The sequence below is a fragment of the Furipterus horrens genome, unplaced genomic scaffold, assembly GCF_987537825.1.
Source record: "Furipterus horrens unplaced genomic scaffold, mFurHor1.1.pri manual_scaffold_4, whole genome shotgun sequence".
NCBI lineage: Eukaryota > Metazoa > Chordata > Mammalia > Chiroptera > Furipteridae > Furipterus > Furipterus horrens.
Window position 1 is genome coordinate 2767082 of NW_028327174.1, and position 15980 is coordinate 2783061.

The window sequence follows — 15980 nt, forward strand, 5'->3', positions numbered from 1 at the left end:
ACCCCCGGAGGGAAGGGGGCTCCAGGCCAGCTCCTCGGGGGGCCCCACGTCAGGAGCCTCGCCCACACCACAGTCAGAAAAGCCTTTGGAAATCCAGTCGATACCCTGATTCAGTCCGTAAGAGATCACTTGTGGCTAGTTTAATAAATGAACGTTAAACATCTTTCCTGAAACTTCTTTCGAATGTATGTTACACACCAGACAGTTCTCAAGAAGGCAGAATACAGTCTCTTGACACTAAACGTTAAAGGTTTTATTGGCCATATCGATCTTCCTCATGAAAGTTTCACAGTTACTAAGAGTGCTGGGAGCGTAACGAAAGGAGGAAACGCGGCCGCGCGGGGGGGCGGAGGGGGGCAGCCCCCGCGACCCCCGGCCCGGCGCTCAGCCGCCCTTCTTCTCCACCAAGATGCTGTGCAGCTCGTCAGCGTCCTCGCTGGTTTTGACCCGAATCAGCATGGTCACTGGGCTGGTGGCATTCTTCTCATCCACAGGGGGGTTGGGGACACACACAATCAACACGTTGTTTTTCCCCGTCCGGGTACATGGCATGTTGGGAGGAATCAGGACATTCAGCAGAATGTTACCTGCAAGAAAACAGTCCACGTCACACACGCTGGGGCCGTGACGCGCGCTCGGGTGCTGAACACCACACACTAAAGCCACTGGCCCCTCCCGGAGCGAAAACCGGGAGCCACAGGAGTGTGACGAAACGGGCGCGGTTCCAACCCGGAGGCCGGCACGGGGCCCCGAGAGGCACGTGAGGATGCTGGCAGGGCCGCACGCGACCTGGCTGCGGGGAAGCCTCCTCTGCCCGCCCCACGCCCGCCCAGGCCTTGCCGCCCGCAGCAGCCCCCCACACCGCCGGCAGCCCGCTGGGGCCTGTCGCTCCTACACGGGAGGCGTGCCCTGCAGCGGGGCGTCACTGAGGCAGGCGACAGTGCCCCGGAGGCCGCCACGGCTCACGGGGTCAGACTGGGGTCCCAGCGGCAGAGCTGCAACCGAGTCGAGGGGCTCCCAGGGGAGCCGAGGCCTCCCGAAGTCCCACTCTGGGCCTCCCCCGCCCCTCCCCTGAGACCTGCCCGCTGCCCCCTCCTTTCGGGGTGGTTTTAAGGGCAAAGCTGGGGGGCGGGCTGAGGGGTGGGTTAGTGATTATTTGCTATATAAAAAGGATGCCTTAAAAGTCACGTCCCCTCACGTGTTCATTACTACGCCGCCCAACTCCCCGCAGCCCCTCGGCAGCGTCTCTAACACGAGATCACGAACACCGCCCCGGCTACTGCTCAGCCGCAGCGGTCACAGCCCGCGCTCCCTTACGCCCGGTCACCGCGGGGCGCGCGCAAGTCCGGACACGCTGAGGGCGAATCTGGCCCGAGCGCGCCCTTCCAAAGGCCGGTCAGTGGCCTTGGGAGCCTCAAACTGGCACACCCTGCGGACCACGTGACCGGGCGGTTCTGTGCCGCCCGAAGGAGAAGGGACCCACCTAGGTTGGTGTCTGCCCGCACCAAGAGCTGCGTCTTCTGGCTCGCAGCGGGCTTCAGGTGCAGCGTACCTACGCCCTTCTCCTTGAACTCATTGTCCTTCTTGTAGAAGAGTTTACACCTGCGGGGAAAACGACGGTCCGGTCAGACACACGGGCCCGGCAGGCCAGCTGCTGGCCCCGCTCGCACACGTGCGTGGAAAACCCGCGCACTGTCAGCAGGGGCGCTCTGCGCCGGGCCTAGGCACACACCTGAGCGGGGACGCAGTCTAGAACCCGCCGCTGTTTTCCCAAGATCGTGGGCCTCATGGGACATTTTAAGTAACATTTTTTGAAACTACCTTTTTTCAAGTCAGTCAAAATCATGGCCAAACACCCTATGCCCTGGGTCTGGCCCTTCAGGGACAAGCACACACACAGGACAAGGCCCCCGCCCCTCATTGTTCCTTCTGAGTTCTCTTCAGGTCCTGGGGCGTCTGGTCCCCCGCGAATGTAACGCCTCCCAGCCCCGGGGGCCGCAGCCCCTTAGGTTATTAATAAATCAAAACCGCCGTCTGCTCCTCGGACTTACTCGGTTTAGGAAAAAAATAGTAAGCCAGGGCCCCTCCTTTATGTCCCCCGTGTAATTAAATTTTAAAAACAGGCAAAGGAACTGCGGACCCCTTTCAAGTTCTCGGAAGTGCCGGGCCCCTGGAAACCTCACAGGCCGTGGGCTTCGTTACGAGAACCACACTCGTTAGTCCGAGGTTCCCCGTTAGAGACGCACACCCGGGGACGCCCCTGAAGTGGCTGAACTGCCTGCAGCAAACACCTGCTAGGAGCGCCCACCCCCCTCACTGACGGGGGAGACCGTCACAACTTCCCTGTCTCCTTCCAAAAGAGCAGCTTCTCGTAAAAACAGAAGCAGGCCACATACACGGGGACGGAAGGGGCCTGATTGGGGCAGCGAACGCGCGACGCCACCTGCAGGTGACGTGCCCTAGGACTCCGCACTGACACCTGTATTCATTTCATTAGTCAATGTCACCCCGATAACTGTGAACACCCAGCGGCTCCCATCGGCGGGGGAGATGGGGTTCACACGCCCTCAGCAGGGAGGGACGCGTGTGCAGAGCTGCAGGAAACCCCACGAGGGCCACCAGGGTCTCCAGTGAGAACGGGAAAGCGGAACCTGAAGTCAGCAACAGGGACGTCCTCCCTCGTGGGGGACCGAGGGGGCAGAGGAGGGAGGGGAAAACGGGGGGAGAGGGGAGATGAGCTGGAGGCGGGGGGAGCAAAGGGTTCCGTCTAAAGCGCTTTCAACGCAGAGAAGAGCCGCCTCAGCAGCCCAGGGACCGCAGTGCCCAGCAGGGAGTTTCTAGAACCTGCTTGTTTTTAAGCACACAGGCCAGGAACTCCTCCTTGCTGCGGTTCAAAGAGCAGGCCCCGCCGGCGCCCAGGAGGGGAGCTCAGGCAGGGCTGCCGGACGGCACCCCTACGCGCTCTGGCCGGAAGCTGCCCCCGCACCTGACAACACGACCCCGAGCGGGTCCCCGGACCGCCACTTACTTTTTGGAGTAGAAAGCGTCCTCCTCCTTGACCTCCGTAACCACTACCTTGGGCGGCTCTTCACTCTCCTCTTCGTCGCCTCCTTTTATAAAGACAACACCAATTCAGCAAGATTCAGAGCAAGAGCTTCAACATGTGATCAAGGAGGTCTGTTATCTGCCCCCATTTCAACCGAAAACTTTCATGGAAGCTGATGTCAAATTTGGGGCTGGGGGGCAGGGGATACACACACTGGATTTTAGTTATTTTCTGAAAAACGAGAACAATGTTTAACGGGAACCTAGTTTTCTAAAAGCCACGTGAATCTGTAGGAAGCTTTGGAATGACAGCACGTCCCTGCGTATAACTCAGTGCGCACGCAAACCTTTGAGGAAAAAACCAGCCGCCACAGGAGAGCGAGCCCTCGCCTCCCGACCGCGCCTGCCCGCCTGCCCTGCCCCCGCGGGCTCAGACGAAGGGCCCCTGCTCCGTGTCGCACAGACACGCTAACCTGAGGCAGCCGGAGGCCCGCAGTTCACAGAAGCCTCTCCTTACCGGGCAGGGCCTCCCCGGGAGGCGAGGGCCACAGACGGGTGAGCCCGGCCTCCTCAGCCCCTGCCGGCGCCCGGATGCCCGCGGCCGGTCTCCCCTCCCTTCCCCCGCCCCTCCATGTTAAAGAAGCCGGAGCGGTACTTTCTCAAGACGGACTCGAGGACTGGGCCTCCTGTCCCCCCGGCTGGCGCCTTCCCGATCAACAACCCTTTCCTTATCCAGACTGGCGTCCGCAGCTTCAGGCACGCGGACCGGTAACAACACGTGCGCTCCCAGCGCCGCTGGAAAACGACCACCTCAGTGACGATCTCAGCGAGGCGTCCCACCCCCACGTGCACCAACGTTCTGTGAGCACACCTGCGTGACTCCAAGAAGAGTCCGCGGCAACCAGCCGGGCACCGAGCGAGACAGGAGGTGTTCCGGGGCGGGCGTCAGGGCCGAGCCTTTCCCCCAGCGCCCCAGCCCCCGGGTGGGCTCACACCCGGCCTCTCAGAGAGGGGCAGCCACACGACTCCCCATTGGACAGCAAGCCTCAGAGAAGTGATTCTGGGGCCCCAACAAGTCAGGTCATGAGACGTAGATTTTAGGGTGCTAAGGCCATGGTTCTCAACTCTTGGAACCCCCCGTTAGGCTCTCTAGGGTGGGCGCAAGCGTGTGAGATCCCAGCAAGCTCGCCAAGCCTCTCCGGTGCCCCACTGGGGTGAGCACGAGACACGCAGCTCAGAGCATCCCCGAGGGGCTGCCTGCAGGGACGGAGACAACCAGGCGGCTCACTCAGCTTATGCCTGGCCTGGGACCCTCTCCACTCGTCCTACTCAGGGCAGAGAAGTACAAACGGAGATCTTCCCTCCATGCCCCGCTCAGAGGGCCCCTGCCCGAGGATACGCAGGAAGGCAGGCAAGACAGGACCGCAATGGAAGTTTAGCTCCGGGAGAAAGATGTACCACTGTGTCCAGCGGGCCACCAGGGCTTCCCTTCCCCAGGGCCAACACGTGCCGCCCGCCCGCGAGGCGCCTGCGCGGTCCCCTGTTCCCGGCCCCCGCGCGGGGACGAGGCCTGACAGCGTAACCTGCTTCCCCGGAGCCAAGACCCGCGGAGCGAGGGCAGGGGCTGGGGCTGTAAGGTCCGGGCTCTCGGCCTCGCGGGAGACACTGACACCGCACCCAACAGACACTTCCAGAAAGGAGGCTGCAACGCAGGTGCGTCTCGGGAAGACGGTTAATTTCTGCCCCGTGGCCGCCCCAAGTTTATAGTGCTGCTTTGCTGCGGGGCTGAGTCTCCCAACACACACAACTCGGTGGGTGTTCACGACAGGCTTTCAGTAACACACAATTTTTCAAACTGTATTCATTTACTTAATCCTTTTTTATGGGCAAAGCCATGTATTCAATACTTTCCAGAGTCACTGTGCCAGATATTTCACTCTCTTAATTTTTATCTTTGTATTCGTAATTCTCATAAGGGCCCTACAAAACAGGCCTCACTTTGTTTTGCAAATACAGAAGCTGAGACTCAAAGAGGCTCCTTAAGCCCTGGCCGGGTAGCTCAGCTGGTCAGAGCGTTGTCCCGCTGCACCAAGGTCGGGAGTTCGATCCCCGGTCACAGAACATACAAGCAGCAACCCACAAATGCGTGAGTTAAGTGGGAACCACACTGATGTCTCTCCCAGATCTCTCTCGCAAATCAAAAATTAAAAATTAAAAGAACAAAATAAAATAAAGAGGCTTGTGAACCTGGCCCGGGACCCCACGCAACTCAGAATGGCGGTATGGCGCCCACGCTCCCTGCACAGGCGCGGACCCGCCCGACCCCCGCAGACGTGGGGCAAACGACGTTACCTTTGCAATCGGTTTGGCCGCCAGCCGCCTGGCTCTCGGACGCTTTAAGGGAAAACGGTGAAGTAGCTGGTTTATTCTGGGTCGTATCTTTGCCAAATAAACTGGAGCCTCCAGAAGGAAAGGAAAACCCGGCTGGGGGGCCCGAGTTTAACAAGCCCAAAACAGAACCATCGATTTTCTTGCCGAAGTTGAACGAGGCGCTGGCCGCCGCCGGTGGCGGGGCCGCCGCTGTTTCGGGTACAGCCTCTGTCTTCTGTTCAGGGGCCCCCTCGGTTCTGTCACCAGGGGACAAAAACGTGGACTCCTGCTGTAACTTTGTGGAACCAAACGGGGCGGGCGGCTGGGTGTCCAGGGACATTTGGCTTGGCTCCTTTTCGGGGTCACCGCTGCCACCGTCCCTGAGCTGCTGCTCAATGCCCACGAGGTAGCTCTCGTAGTCCCTGAAGACGGGTGTCAGGTCGCACAGCGGATTGGCGTTCACGTGCTTCACGATCCAGTCCCGCACGCTGCAGTTCAGGGCCGCCAGCTGCTTGTGGTAGGCGCTCCCGCGGGGGGTCGGGCCCGGGCCGGGCTGCTGGCCATCGCCGTTGGTGTTGGGGTTCGGAGTCTTACTGTCCACCGAGGCGGCGGGGCCGTTGGCAGCAACAGATCCTGCAGGAAACCCATGTTTTCAGACTGCTGCAGAAGCTGACTTGATGAAGTCACTGAGATTTTTACATCACTCTTCCTATTTTCTGCTTTTACTGCATCCTACCTTAGTGACAATTCAAGGAGTGTGCACACATCTAATATTTAGGATCCAGTTACCACAGAAATCCAATCAGACTTTATACAAGAACTGTACCTATTATATACTTGCAGTAGTAATTTTAAAATAACCCTTTCCTTCAAAAGAATGCCCATGTCACTCAAGACTGTCGAAGTATTGTCAGCATAAAACTCAACCCCCAAGACTGCAGGACTTAACACACATTAATGCAGTTAGTCTTACCAGGAAGTGCCTGATCACACCGACCACTCTGCCTCATGCAAAGGAACCCGTGTGCACGTGGAGAATAACTAGCCAAGTGCGACCCAGACAGGATCGCTTTCGAGAACCCAAGAGTTTCACCCATGACCCCATTCTCTGTTGCTAATCCCAAAAGTGCTCGCCTACTTTTCTCAAAACCAGACCAGGCGATCAGCACATTCTGGGTGAAATGCCTCTCGGTGGGAGGAGCCTGGAGTTTCTGGAAGGTGTGAGCCGGGCAGGAAGTCTTTGACACACACGCTACGGAGGAGGGGACGGGGACAGTAACAACGGGCCTTCACAGAGGCCCACCGAGAGCTTCCTCTCCTCCTGTGACCCTCAGGTCAATTCTGAGGGTCCTTGTCACCTCACAGTGGGAGACACGGAAGCCCAGAGGTCAAGGAACTTGATCAAGGTCACAGGGCTGGCAAGCAGCAGAGCTGAGAACGGAACCTAAATCTCCTCTGGCTCAAAGGCGTGTGCTGTGCTCACGTGTGTAAATCGACATCACCATCTCCCTCACTCCTGTCGCCCCCCCAGTCCCAGGACCCAGGGCAAGGACAAGGAAACATGTCCGTACAGTCTGTCTTCGTGGGTCACCTTTACACAGAGGTCGGGGGGAGCCTACTCACCAAAGGCCGCCTTGGGCTCGGGGGTGGCCTGGGCAGTGGAGCAGGGCGGCACGCCGGTCACGATGTTCCCATTGGACAGCCCTTCCAAAGGCTTCACTCCAGCACCAGCGCCAAATCCAGAAAACCCTCCTCCTCCAGAAGGTGCAACCAAACCCTTGAAGCCTTTGAAGGCCCCCCCACTATCGGACTGCAACGTAAAGGGAGAGCGGAGTTAAGACGGCTCAGCACCGCACGGCCCATCAGTGGGTGCAGGCTCCCCCTCGGCAGCAGCCCCGTGGCCACAGCCGCCCCTGGAGGCGCCCCGGACAGCGGCACCTGCGGGAAGTGAGGCGTGGAGGGCGGGCCCGCCCCCCGGGATCAGAGCTCCAAGCGCATCCGCAGCGCCACGAGCCCCCGACAAAGCGTCTCTCCCCTGCTGCTCAGAGACAGCCGCCCAAGGAAGCCGTACAGACCTCAGGTCAGGTCACGGGGGGTCTTCCGCCCGCCCGGCCCGGCATCTCCCCACACATCCTGCAGCTCCCAGCCAGCTTCCAGCCCGCAGACGCCGGCTAGGCCGCTAAGCGTCTCAGACCCGCGCTCTCTGTGGCTGAGGAGTCCGGGGGCGGCATGCCCCCCCGACGCACCCCGCTGCCCACTCCCCCAGGCCCTGCCCGCAGACTGTCCCACGGCTGCCGGCGTCCGCGTCTCTCGCCCGAGACGCTCTGGACATGCCTGGCATTTCTTACTAAATTCTAAAGCGGCTGCCCTCTGTCCCTGTCCTTAGTCCTCCGTGCTTTGCTGAAGTCATGACAATTTCTGTAAGATCTTCTGTTCGTTCAAGGCGGCGATATGGCCACAGGGGGGTCTGCTTCTCAGACCAAGGATCCAAGGGAGGCTGTGGGACATACTCAAAACTACATCGTGGGAAACGCGCTTCAGAACGCCCGAGCGCGCAGAAGCTGTTAAGCTCCCACATGTGTAAATGATAACCATGATCTCACAAAGAAATGACTCACTGGAAACCCTTCCCCTTCTAGATGGGCCCGTTGGCCCGACATCACCGCACAGTTTCCGAGAACCGCCAGCGCCCCGGGCCCCTGCAGAGCCTCGGACCACCGCTCGGCTGCGGCGGCAAAGCCGGGCACGTTCCGGCGCGCGGGTAAGTGTGGCTTAGTTCTGGTGCTTTCAATCTGGTTTTGGGGATTCAAAGTCCAAACACACCGGACTGACGGCTGTTGCACGACAGTGACTCACGGGCAACCTGTGAAGCCGACAGGGGCCCTTCAGACCCTTTCACTTTGCGTGGTGTTTAACAGTCACATGGTATTTATAGCTGTTTGGGACTTCGCGACAGAAAATGACTCTAGAACCGTGACAAAAGCCACTTGTTTTTTTCAAAAACACGAAGAGTGAGAGGCATTCGGAGCAGCGGGAGGTAAAAGGCTGAGCGAGGAGACGCCCACTGGGCTCCGGGAGACGCATGCACAGCCCCATGTCTGGTCCGCGCAGGCCGGCCGGGGAGTGACCCGGCCCACCACGGGGTGGGGGACACGGGGGAGGGACACACGGCCCTCCCAGCCCTGCAGTGGGCGGCACAACACGTAGCTTCTCTGCTATACAAGTTCTAATGGAAACCCGACGCCGAAAGTTGTAGCTAAAATGGCCTGTGCACTGCAAAGACCCACGCGTGGTCCGTTTCCTTCACGCCCCTCCCCTGGGACTCCCCGCGCCCCCCGATCAGAGCTAAGTGTGGCCTGAGGCAGATGGGTTCCACTCCCTCGCCTCGTTTCGGCCCGCCGCGCAGCCATTCCTCCTTGAGACAGTCTCCCCCAGCTGCTCCGTCCTCACCCTGAGCTCCCTGCGCGCCTCCTCTCGCACCCCAGGGCTCCAACCTCCTGCCGCTGAGAACTCTGGGAGCGCATGACCGGCGGCCCCAGTGGGCTTCGAGCCCACGCCGCACCACGGGCCTCAGAGTGCACCTCCGAGCCGAAGAGCCACTGCCCCCAACCCCAACGAGACCGTCCCTGCCCCATCGGACACCACTTAACACCTACAGCCCACTCAACTCTGGCCTTAAGCATGAGGTCAGGCAAGAAAAGAACTTGGAAACTGTGTAAAAAGTACCGGATTTAAACAGAGCCACCGCAGAGGGGCGGCCGTGCAGGTGGGCTCCTGGGCTGCCTCCCGGGCGTCCAAACACGCCCTTCCTGCCCCACAGCAGGCCCAGGGCCCCAGCACAGCTCGGCCTGGAATGTGCCTGAGGGCAAAGCTGGTGGCGGGTGACGTCAGTCCCGAGTTCCGAACAGTTCCCAGAACCACCTCTCCCGTGCGCCCTCCGCACTCTGACCCGACACGCCCGCCTCTGCCCTCCTGTCCGGTTCCCCCTCCACACCGGCCGCGGGCTCCAGCTCGCCTACAGGGCTACCTTCTGTCCGTGTGGGGCGAGCTCCCTGGGTCTCCTGGCCATCCTGTTCTTCTACGACCTGCACCAAGGACTTGCCCCAGCGGAGCGAGCGCTTTCCCGAGCGCTTATGGATCTGACTGCCCCCCAGGGAGAAAGCTGTAGAAGATACTCACTTCACATCCCACATTTCTACGCTTTGCTTTCTTTATGGCTCTATTCTTCAAGACTTCCTTACTGGCCACTGAGAACGTCCCCACCTGCAGGAGCATACAAATTAAACAGCAGTAACGTAAGGCCAAGGAGGAGATAAAATGCTGAACAAAAAAGCTACACCGGGCAAACTTATCTAATATCTGCTAGTTTCAAAGTACTGTTAATGGTCGTAATACAAATTAGAGCGGGCACATTAACCCAAAGTTCATGTCCTTCCTCTGCCCGCTCCCGGGCTAGTTAGGCGAATCACAAGTGTTCTAGAACCTTCAAGTCCAAGATTCAAATCATGGAGAAGACTGCTCACACAGACGTCTGACGAGACCAAGCCCATCAAAACTCTGGTGCACAGCTACCCGGCACAGTCTTCAAATACTGCCTATGCATTCGAAGGCATTAATAAAAGTTAAGTTGCCCTGAAACCCGGATGCCCAAATCTAGTATCGTCCTACTACCGCTTTCAAAAATAGAATTTCTATTTATGAAACACCCACACGTTATTTTTAAAAGAGCTCTGCCCACTTGCCCATCACCCAAGAGACCACGGAGGCACGGGGACCCTATGTGGCTGCTGGAAGTGTTCCAGACGGGCCCCGAGCGCCCTGTCCACCTGTGGCTTTAGCTCCTCCCTTCTTTTACCCTGTATGACTAGCATAAGTCGTTTTCTGTAACAAGTTCTAGTTACTTCAGAAAATGTTTAACTTAGATCTCTGCATCCCCAGAAGGGAGCGTTTAGTTACATCTGCCCAACTGAAATGTAATGTCCTTCTACACTGTTCGTGAGAATCTATCCAAATGGAGTTCCTTTCATTCCTGAAATATTTTCATGTCAAAGCAAATCTTTATATGGTAGTCTAGGGCTCACCAGGCCCAGAACGTAGCTGTGCCTAAGACCTGGAATACACGCAGTCACCAAAGTCACGGTTAAGAAGCCCCCCCGTCAGTGTGATGTGTTACAAGCCCTACTGAAATATTAGCACGCCTGTGATGACTTCCCTAACCATATTAGTGCATGTGTTTGCAGAGGAAAAATACTAGTTACTAGGAAACAGACTCAGAAAAAAGTTAGCTGTCTAAGCTTGAAAACACTTTCGCAGATTCTTTAACTTAATTTTTGTGCGCGACACTATTCTGTGAACCTAAAAGGCTAACCTGGCTGTGGATTTCCTCAGTGAGCCGGCCTGGGAGTACCAGGCTGCTGTGCTCTCCTCTCTGTAAGGGAGGAACTGAAACGTTTCCTCCGGGAAGACCATTCTTATTTCGACAGGAACGAAAGGAGACCAATCTACACTGTATTCCTACTCATGCCACTGCAGGGGCGCGTGTCTCGGGTGTATAAGAACATGAAATACAGCTGGTCTCCGACAGGATCCGAGTAAGCGAGGGGCCTCATTCTTCTGAAACCTGAAGAGGTGGCTGGGGCGCCCCACTTCTCAAGGTCAGGGTGGGCTCGTTGCCTCCCCCTTCAGTCCCAACTAAAGCCCTGGGCTTGGAACCCTCGAGCATATGGAATTCAGGACGCGGCTTCTACAAAGGAGAGACTATGCGGGACCTCAGCGCTGGTGGCAAGGCACACCCAAGGGGGCTGGCCAACGTCCACACCAAGTGCAGGTCCTATGAAACCCCACGATTCCCCTGGCGGGATGGTCTTAGGAAATCTTCCTGAGGAGCCGGAGTTTAAGCTGAGAAGCTGGAGGAAACCCTTCACAGGGACACCGCTTTTTACCTCTTCCGCTTCATCTTCTTGATCCCAATTCCTATCTGTCAATTCCTTCTCAGCAATTCTTTTGGCCATTTTTGCGAACCTAAAAGTAAAAAGGTTAGAAGTAACAAGTTTACTTTTCTAGACCAAGAGAGCACTCTTACAAAGAATTTTGAAATTCACTCTGTGAAATGATAAAAACCGTTCCCAATGCCACCGGGAACTGCCGTGACGAGACCTTCACCAAGGGGCTGCCAGGCCCCCAGCGTCCCGATCCAGTAAAACGGGCAGGCAGGTCACCTAAGGGCTCCCGGCCTCAGAGCAACTCTCAACTGACTCTGTTTGAGGAATATTTGCATGCAGCCTCAACTTTTAGAAAAGTCGGGCATCTTAAGTACAGTATATATGTCAACAGGTGCTTAACTAACTTATTCTACGCAAAAGTCTTGCTACGGACAGACGTGTTTAATATTGAAAGTTCTCTCAAGACGACGCAGTGGAGAAGTCCCCTCCCGGGCAGGAGCCTCAGGCGGTGCGGGTCGCGCCTGCCCGGCACAGGCCGTCCTCGGCCGCGGACGTCGGCGGGGATCCGGTGCCCGGCCCCAGCGTCTGGGACCCCGGCTGTGCCCTGCTAAGACAGGCGTCATGTAAGAGCTCCAAAGGCAAGGTACTGTGTGGCCTTCCGGTAGTTTACAACCGCTTCACAGCGAGCCAGGAGCTGGGCCCGGGCCGCGTCCCTGGGCGCCCACGGCGTGCTGTGTGCGCCCTACCCTCCGCCGCCGGAAACAGGCAACGGCGCTCCGCTTCGCGCGCGTGCGGGGTGGCTCTCCCGCTAAGTGGCCGCAACCCCCCTTCCTCGGCCACCGCCGCGGCCCGGAACGCAGCCCTGGGCGCGGGGCTCTGACCGTCCTGCTCGGCCCTCCGCCGTCCGGTCCCCGAGACAGGACGCGCCACCTTCCACTCCGCGGCCTCCGTCGGGAATGTCGCGGCCCAGGGCGGCGTCTCCCCCACCCCAGCGGCCCGACAGGCCGGCGCCGGGGCGGGGCTGCCCGCGGGCTCTGGCGCTTCCCGCAGAGGGCGGAGGGTGGGGCACGGACCGGCCCCCTCGCTACTACCGACCCTTAGTGACTCGCTGTTGAGCGGGGACGGCGGGCACCCGACGGTGCACACACCGCAACGCAGCGCTTGTGACCCCACCCCCCAGCCCCGAGGGCGGCCGCGCCGTCCTATCCCCCGGCCCGCACTCCGCGGGCGGCCGCCTCCAGACCCCCACGCCCACCGGACGCGTGGCAGCCGCGAGTCCTCGGCCCGGGACGCGGCACTTTCGGGCACGTTCGAGAACTTTCGAGGCCATGCCGCGTCCTCCCCGCGCGCTCGCGCCTTTCCCAGGAGCCCTTGCGCGAGCCAGTGCCTGTCGGTGCCTCGGCTTCCCCGCCTGCAGGGCCGCGCGCCGGGCCCACTGAACGCGGCTTCCCAAGCGCTGGGCGGAGAAGGGCGCCGGGGTCGCCGGGCCCACGCTCTCCCTCCCGGCTCAGGGGCGCTGCTGCGGGGGGGGGGGGGGGTCCCCTCGGGCTGGGAGCTGCGCTCGGCCGCTTTTACTTCACAGCGGCCCCTGCGCGCGGTCCGGCTCCCTCCCCGCGCGGCGCCCCCGAGGCTGTGCCGGCTGCCGGGACCCCGGGAAGCGCTGCGCTAGGAACCTGCGGCCTGGGAGCTGTCACGGGAGGACACGTGGCCGGAGCCCCGGGCTTCAGCGTAAACAGACTTCCTCCTCCTTCAGAGCGTGGGGCTCGGGGCACACGGGTCGCAGCCCGGGGACCGGGACGCCGGGCACAAACGGAAGCGCTTCTTTACTAAAGGAGCAGAGCCGCGGGGGTGACCCGTGGCCCCGCGTGGCAGTGGGAGTGCAGCCGGGCCACCGGCCCAGGGGAAGCGCGGGACGGGGGCCACCGCCCGGGCGGCTGCCGGCGTCCGGGGCGCCCTCCTGGGCCTCCCGCACCGCCCCGCGCCCCGTCCGCAGGCCTGGGCCCTTCCTGCCGGCTCCTGCTCCCCCGGGTCCCGCGTCCATGCTGCGCGCCGCTCCGGCTCCTGCTCCCCGGGGTCCCGCGTCCATGCTGCGCGCCGCTCCGGCTCCCGTTGCTCAGGGTCCCGCGTCCAGGCCGGGGTTCCGCACGCCGCTCCGGCTCCTGCGGCCCAGGCCCCGGCCCCTCCCCGCCCACGCGCGGCCCGTACGCCCCTCACCTCCCCGGCGGCGCTCACTGGGCTGCGGGCGGGGCGAGGCTGCGGTGCGTCGGCGGCTGCTCGGCGCCGGATGAGGGGCCCCGGCCGCTTCCGGTGCGCCCAGGTTCTCGAAGGACTCGGTGATCAGCAGGCCCCGAGTCTCAAACACCATGTCCCCGAGGGCCTCGCCGCTCCGGCTCCGGCAGTGAGGGGGAACACGGTCCGCTCAGCCGGAAACCGCTGGGGCGACGGCGCAGGGCGCGCTCCGGGCCACCATTGTGCGCCTCGAACCTACCCCTCAAACCAACTCGGAGAAGGAGGAAGAAACGGCCGCGTCCAGCTACCGCGCAAGCGCGCCGGAGCCCTGGTCAGGCGCCCCTCCTTCCGGGGGCCGGCGGGGCGCAGGGGCGCATGCGCACAGCTGCTTGGCAACTGTCGCCAGGCGCGGAGCGTCCCTGCCTCACGCAGGCGCGCACCGGCCTCCGCCGGGGAGCTGGCGCCCCGAGGCCGGACTTGACTCATGTTGGTCACGTGTCGGCCGCCGTCAGCATAAGAGACGTTCGCGCCGGGTCCCAGCTGCTGGGCTGTCGCAGGGGCGAGGGGCGAGGCGCTCGGGAGGCTGCGATCGGCCCTGGAGCCCGAGGTTCCTGGCGCTCCGCGTAGGCTGCTGCAGGGCTGAGAAGAAACAGGCCTCGGTCCGGGAAGTGTGAGTGGCATTGGGAGGGCGTCACGTGGGGAGCTGGCACCGCCACCGCGACCCTGAGAGCTGCCCTGTGGCCCTGCCACGTGCCCGGCTGCGGAGCCGGAAGGGCGGCCGAGGAGGAGGAGCAATGGCCCCATTCTCCCAGCAGCACGTGTTTGTTTCCCGTGCGGGGCCGATGGCGGCAGAAAAGCCAGCCCCACGCCGCGGGAGGAGCCGTGCTCCACGGAGGCGAAGCCCACGGAGCGCGCGCGGCCAGCGTCGGCTCGGAGCGCTGGTTTTCGTTTTCCTTTGCGGCGGAGCGTTTCAGGCGGACGCTAAGCCGGACGAGGCGGGTCAACTCTGCCCGGGCTTCCTGACAACAACGGCGGGCCCCGAGCCGTGAGACACGGCGGGACTTAGACCCATTGTTAACGACTTTAAAACTTGCTCCAGAAAAGGATCGTTCTCCGGGCAGTGGTTCTTAACATTCGGCGAAGAGGCGTTTGTGGATGTGCTTGAAAATGCAAAGAACGCATGCGTGTGGAAAACCAGTGTCCATATAATGTCAGCGCGTGTATGATCCTCCCTAAACTCCTGCCCATCCACCCGCGTTCAGGACTCCTGACCTAGACATTGGATTGAACGTGTAAAGGTTTAAAAAAAAAAAAAAAAAAAAAGTGGGCTCCTGCTCTGGACCTGTAAGAAAAAGGCAGATTTAGTCCTTGCCATTACGTGTGCTTTCCCGAAGACCAGAAGTCCAGGACGTCGGTGTTGCCAGATGTTGGTTCTTTTCCTGAGATAGGAGCGAGAAGCAATGTCCAGCCAGGGAACTGGATCAGGCGTCCACCTTGCACACCGTTGGCGAGCTGGGGGGAATAATGTGAGCCGTAGGCGTAACTAGTGAAGGGAACGCTGACTGATGGTGTATTGCAAAAAGATCTTCATGGCATTCATTTTGTTGTTGTTTAACTTTTGTATTTATTGACTTTGGAGAGGGGAAGGGAGAAATAAAAACATGGATTTTTGTAGTTCCACTTACTGATGTGTCACTGGTTGATTCTTGCACGTGCCCTGCCGGGGGATCGAACCCGCAGCCTTGGTGAATCAGGACGATGCTCTAACCAACTGAGCTGCCCAGCCAAGGCCAGTGTTAGTTTTTTTTTTTTTTTAATCAACAAAAACAGAGCTTATAATACTGATCCTTCAGGATGAACATAGCTTGCCATAGCCACCCAGCTGGTTAGTGGCAGAGCTGGGGCCAGAGCCCAGGTCTCACTTCTAGCCCATTGCTCCGCTCCACGTGTCCTTTCAGCATGGGGTGCCTGCCTGGGGGGACGCCACTGAGTTCTGGTGGCGAACCACGGGTGTCCCTTGGCCTTTTCTCGCTGTTTGGGTCAGCCTTCCTGTACTCCACACTGAGTACGTCCTTCCCACGTAAACCTTTCTAGCCCCCTCTCTCCCAACCCTCAGCCGCATTTCTTAGGACGTTGTAGGCGCTCAGCTAGTTCCCAAATGGACAAGCCTTTCTTTGCATTTCTTTCTGACTAATACCTTCTGAATCTTTATATTTGGATCTGTCTCTGAAGCTTATAAATTCAGTAGTAATTTTTGCTTTGAACATCGAAGTATAATTACCAGTCAACTTGCTGTTAAGATCGTAGACAAAAAAGGGGCCACACACTAACCCTGACAGGCTCACGGGAGGTCTGCATGGCAGGCCCTAGAAACTTAAACTGAAAATAACCACA

The 15980-nt window shown here is 59.9% G+C and overlaps 1 protein-coding gene across 1 annotated transcript; it reads right to left on the reverse strand.

The window, feature by feature from the left end:
• Positions 1–231: 231 nt before the first annotated feature.
• Positions 232–13916, reverse strand: NUP50 (nucleoporin 50). Its single transcript, XM_090272273.1, has 8 exons — positions 13637–13916; positions 11358–11436; positions 9595–9678; positions 7039–7225; positions 5398–6048; positions 3029–3110; positions 1484–1602; positions 232–587 (listed from the first exon to the last, which is right to left on the reverse strand). Exons 1-8 carry the CDS (start codon positions 13720–13722, stop codon positions 385–387), a joined length of 1491 nt encoding a protein of 496 aa, XP_090128399.1. The 5' UTR covers positions 13723–13916; the 3' UTR covers positions 232–384.
• Positions 13917–15980: the final 2064 nt, after the last annotated feature.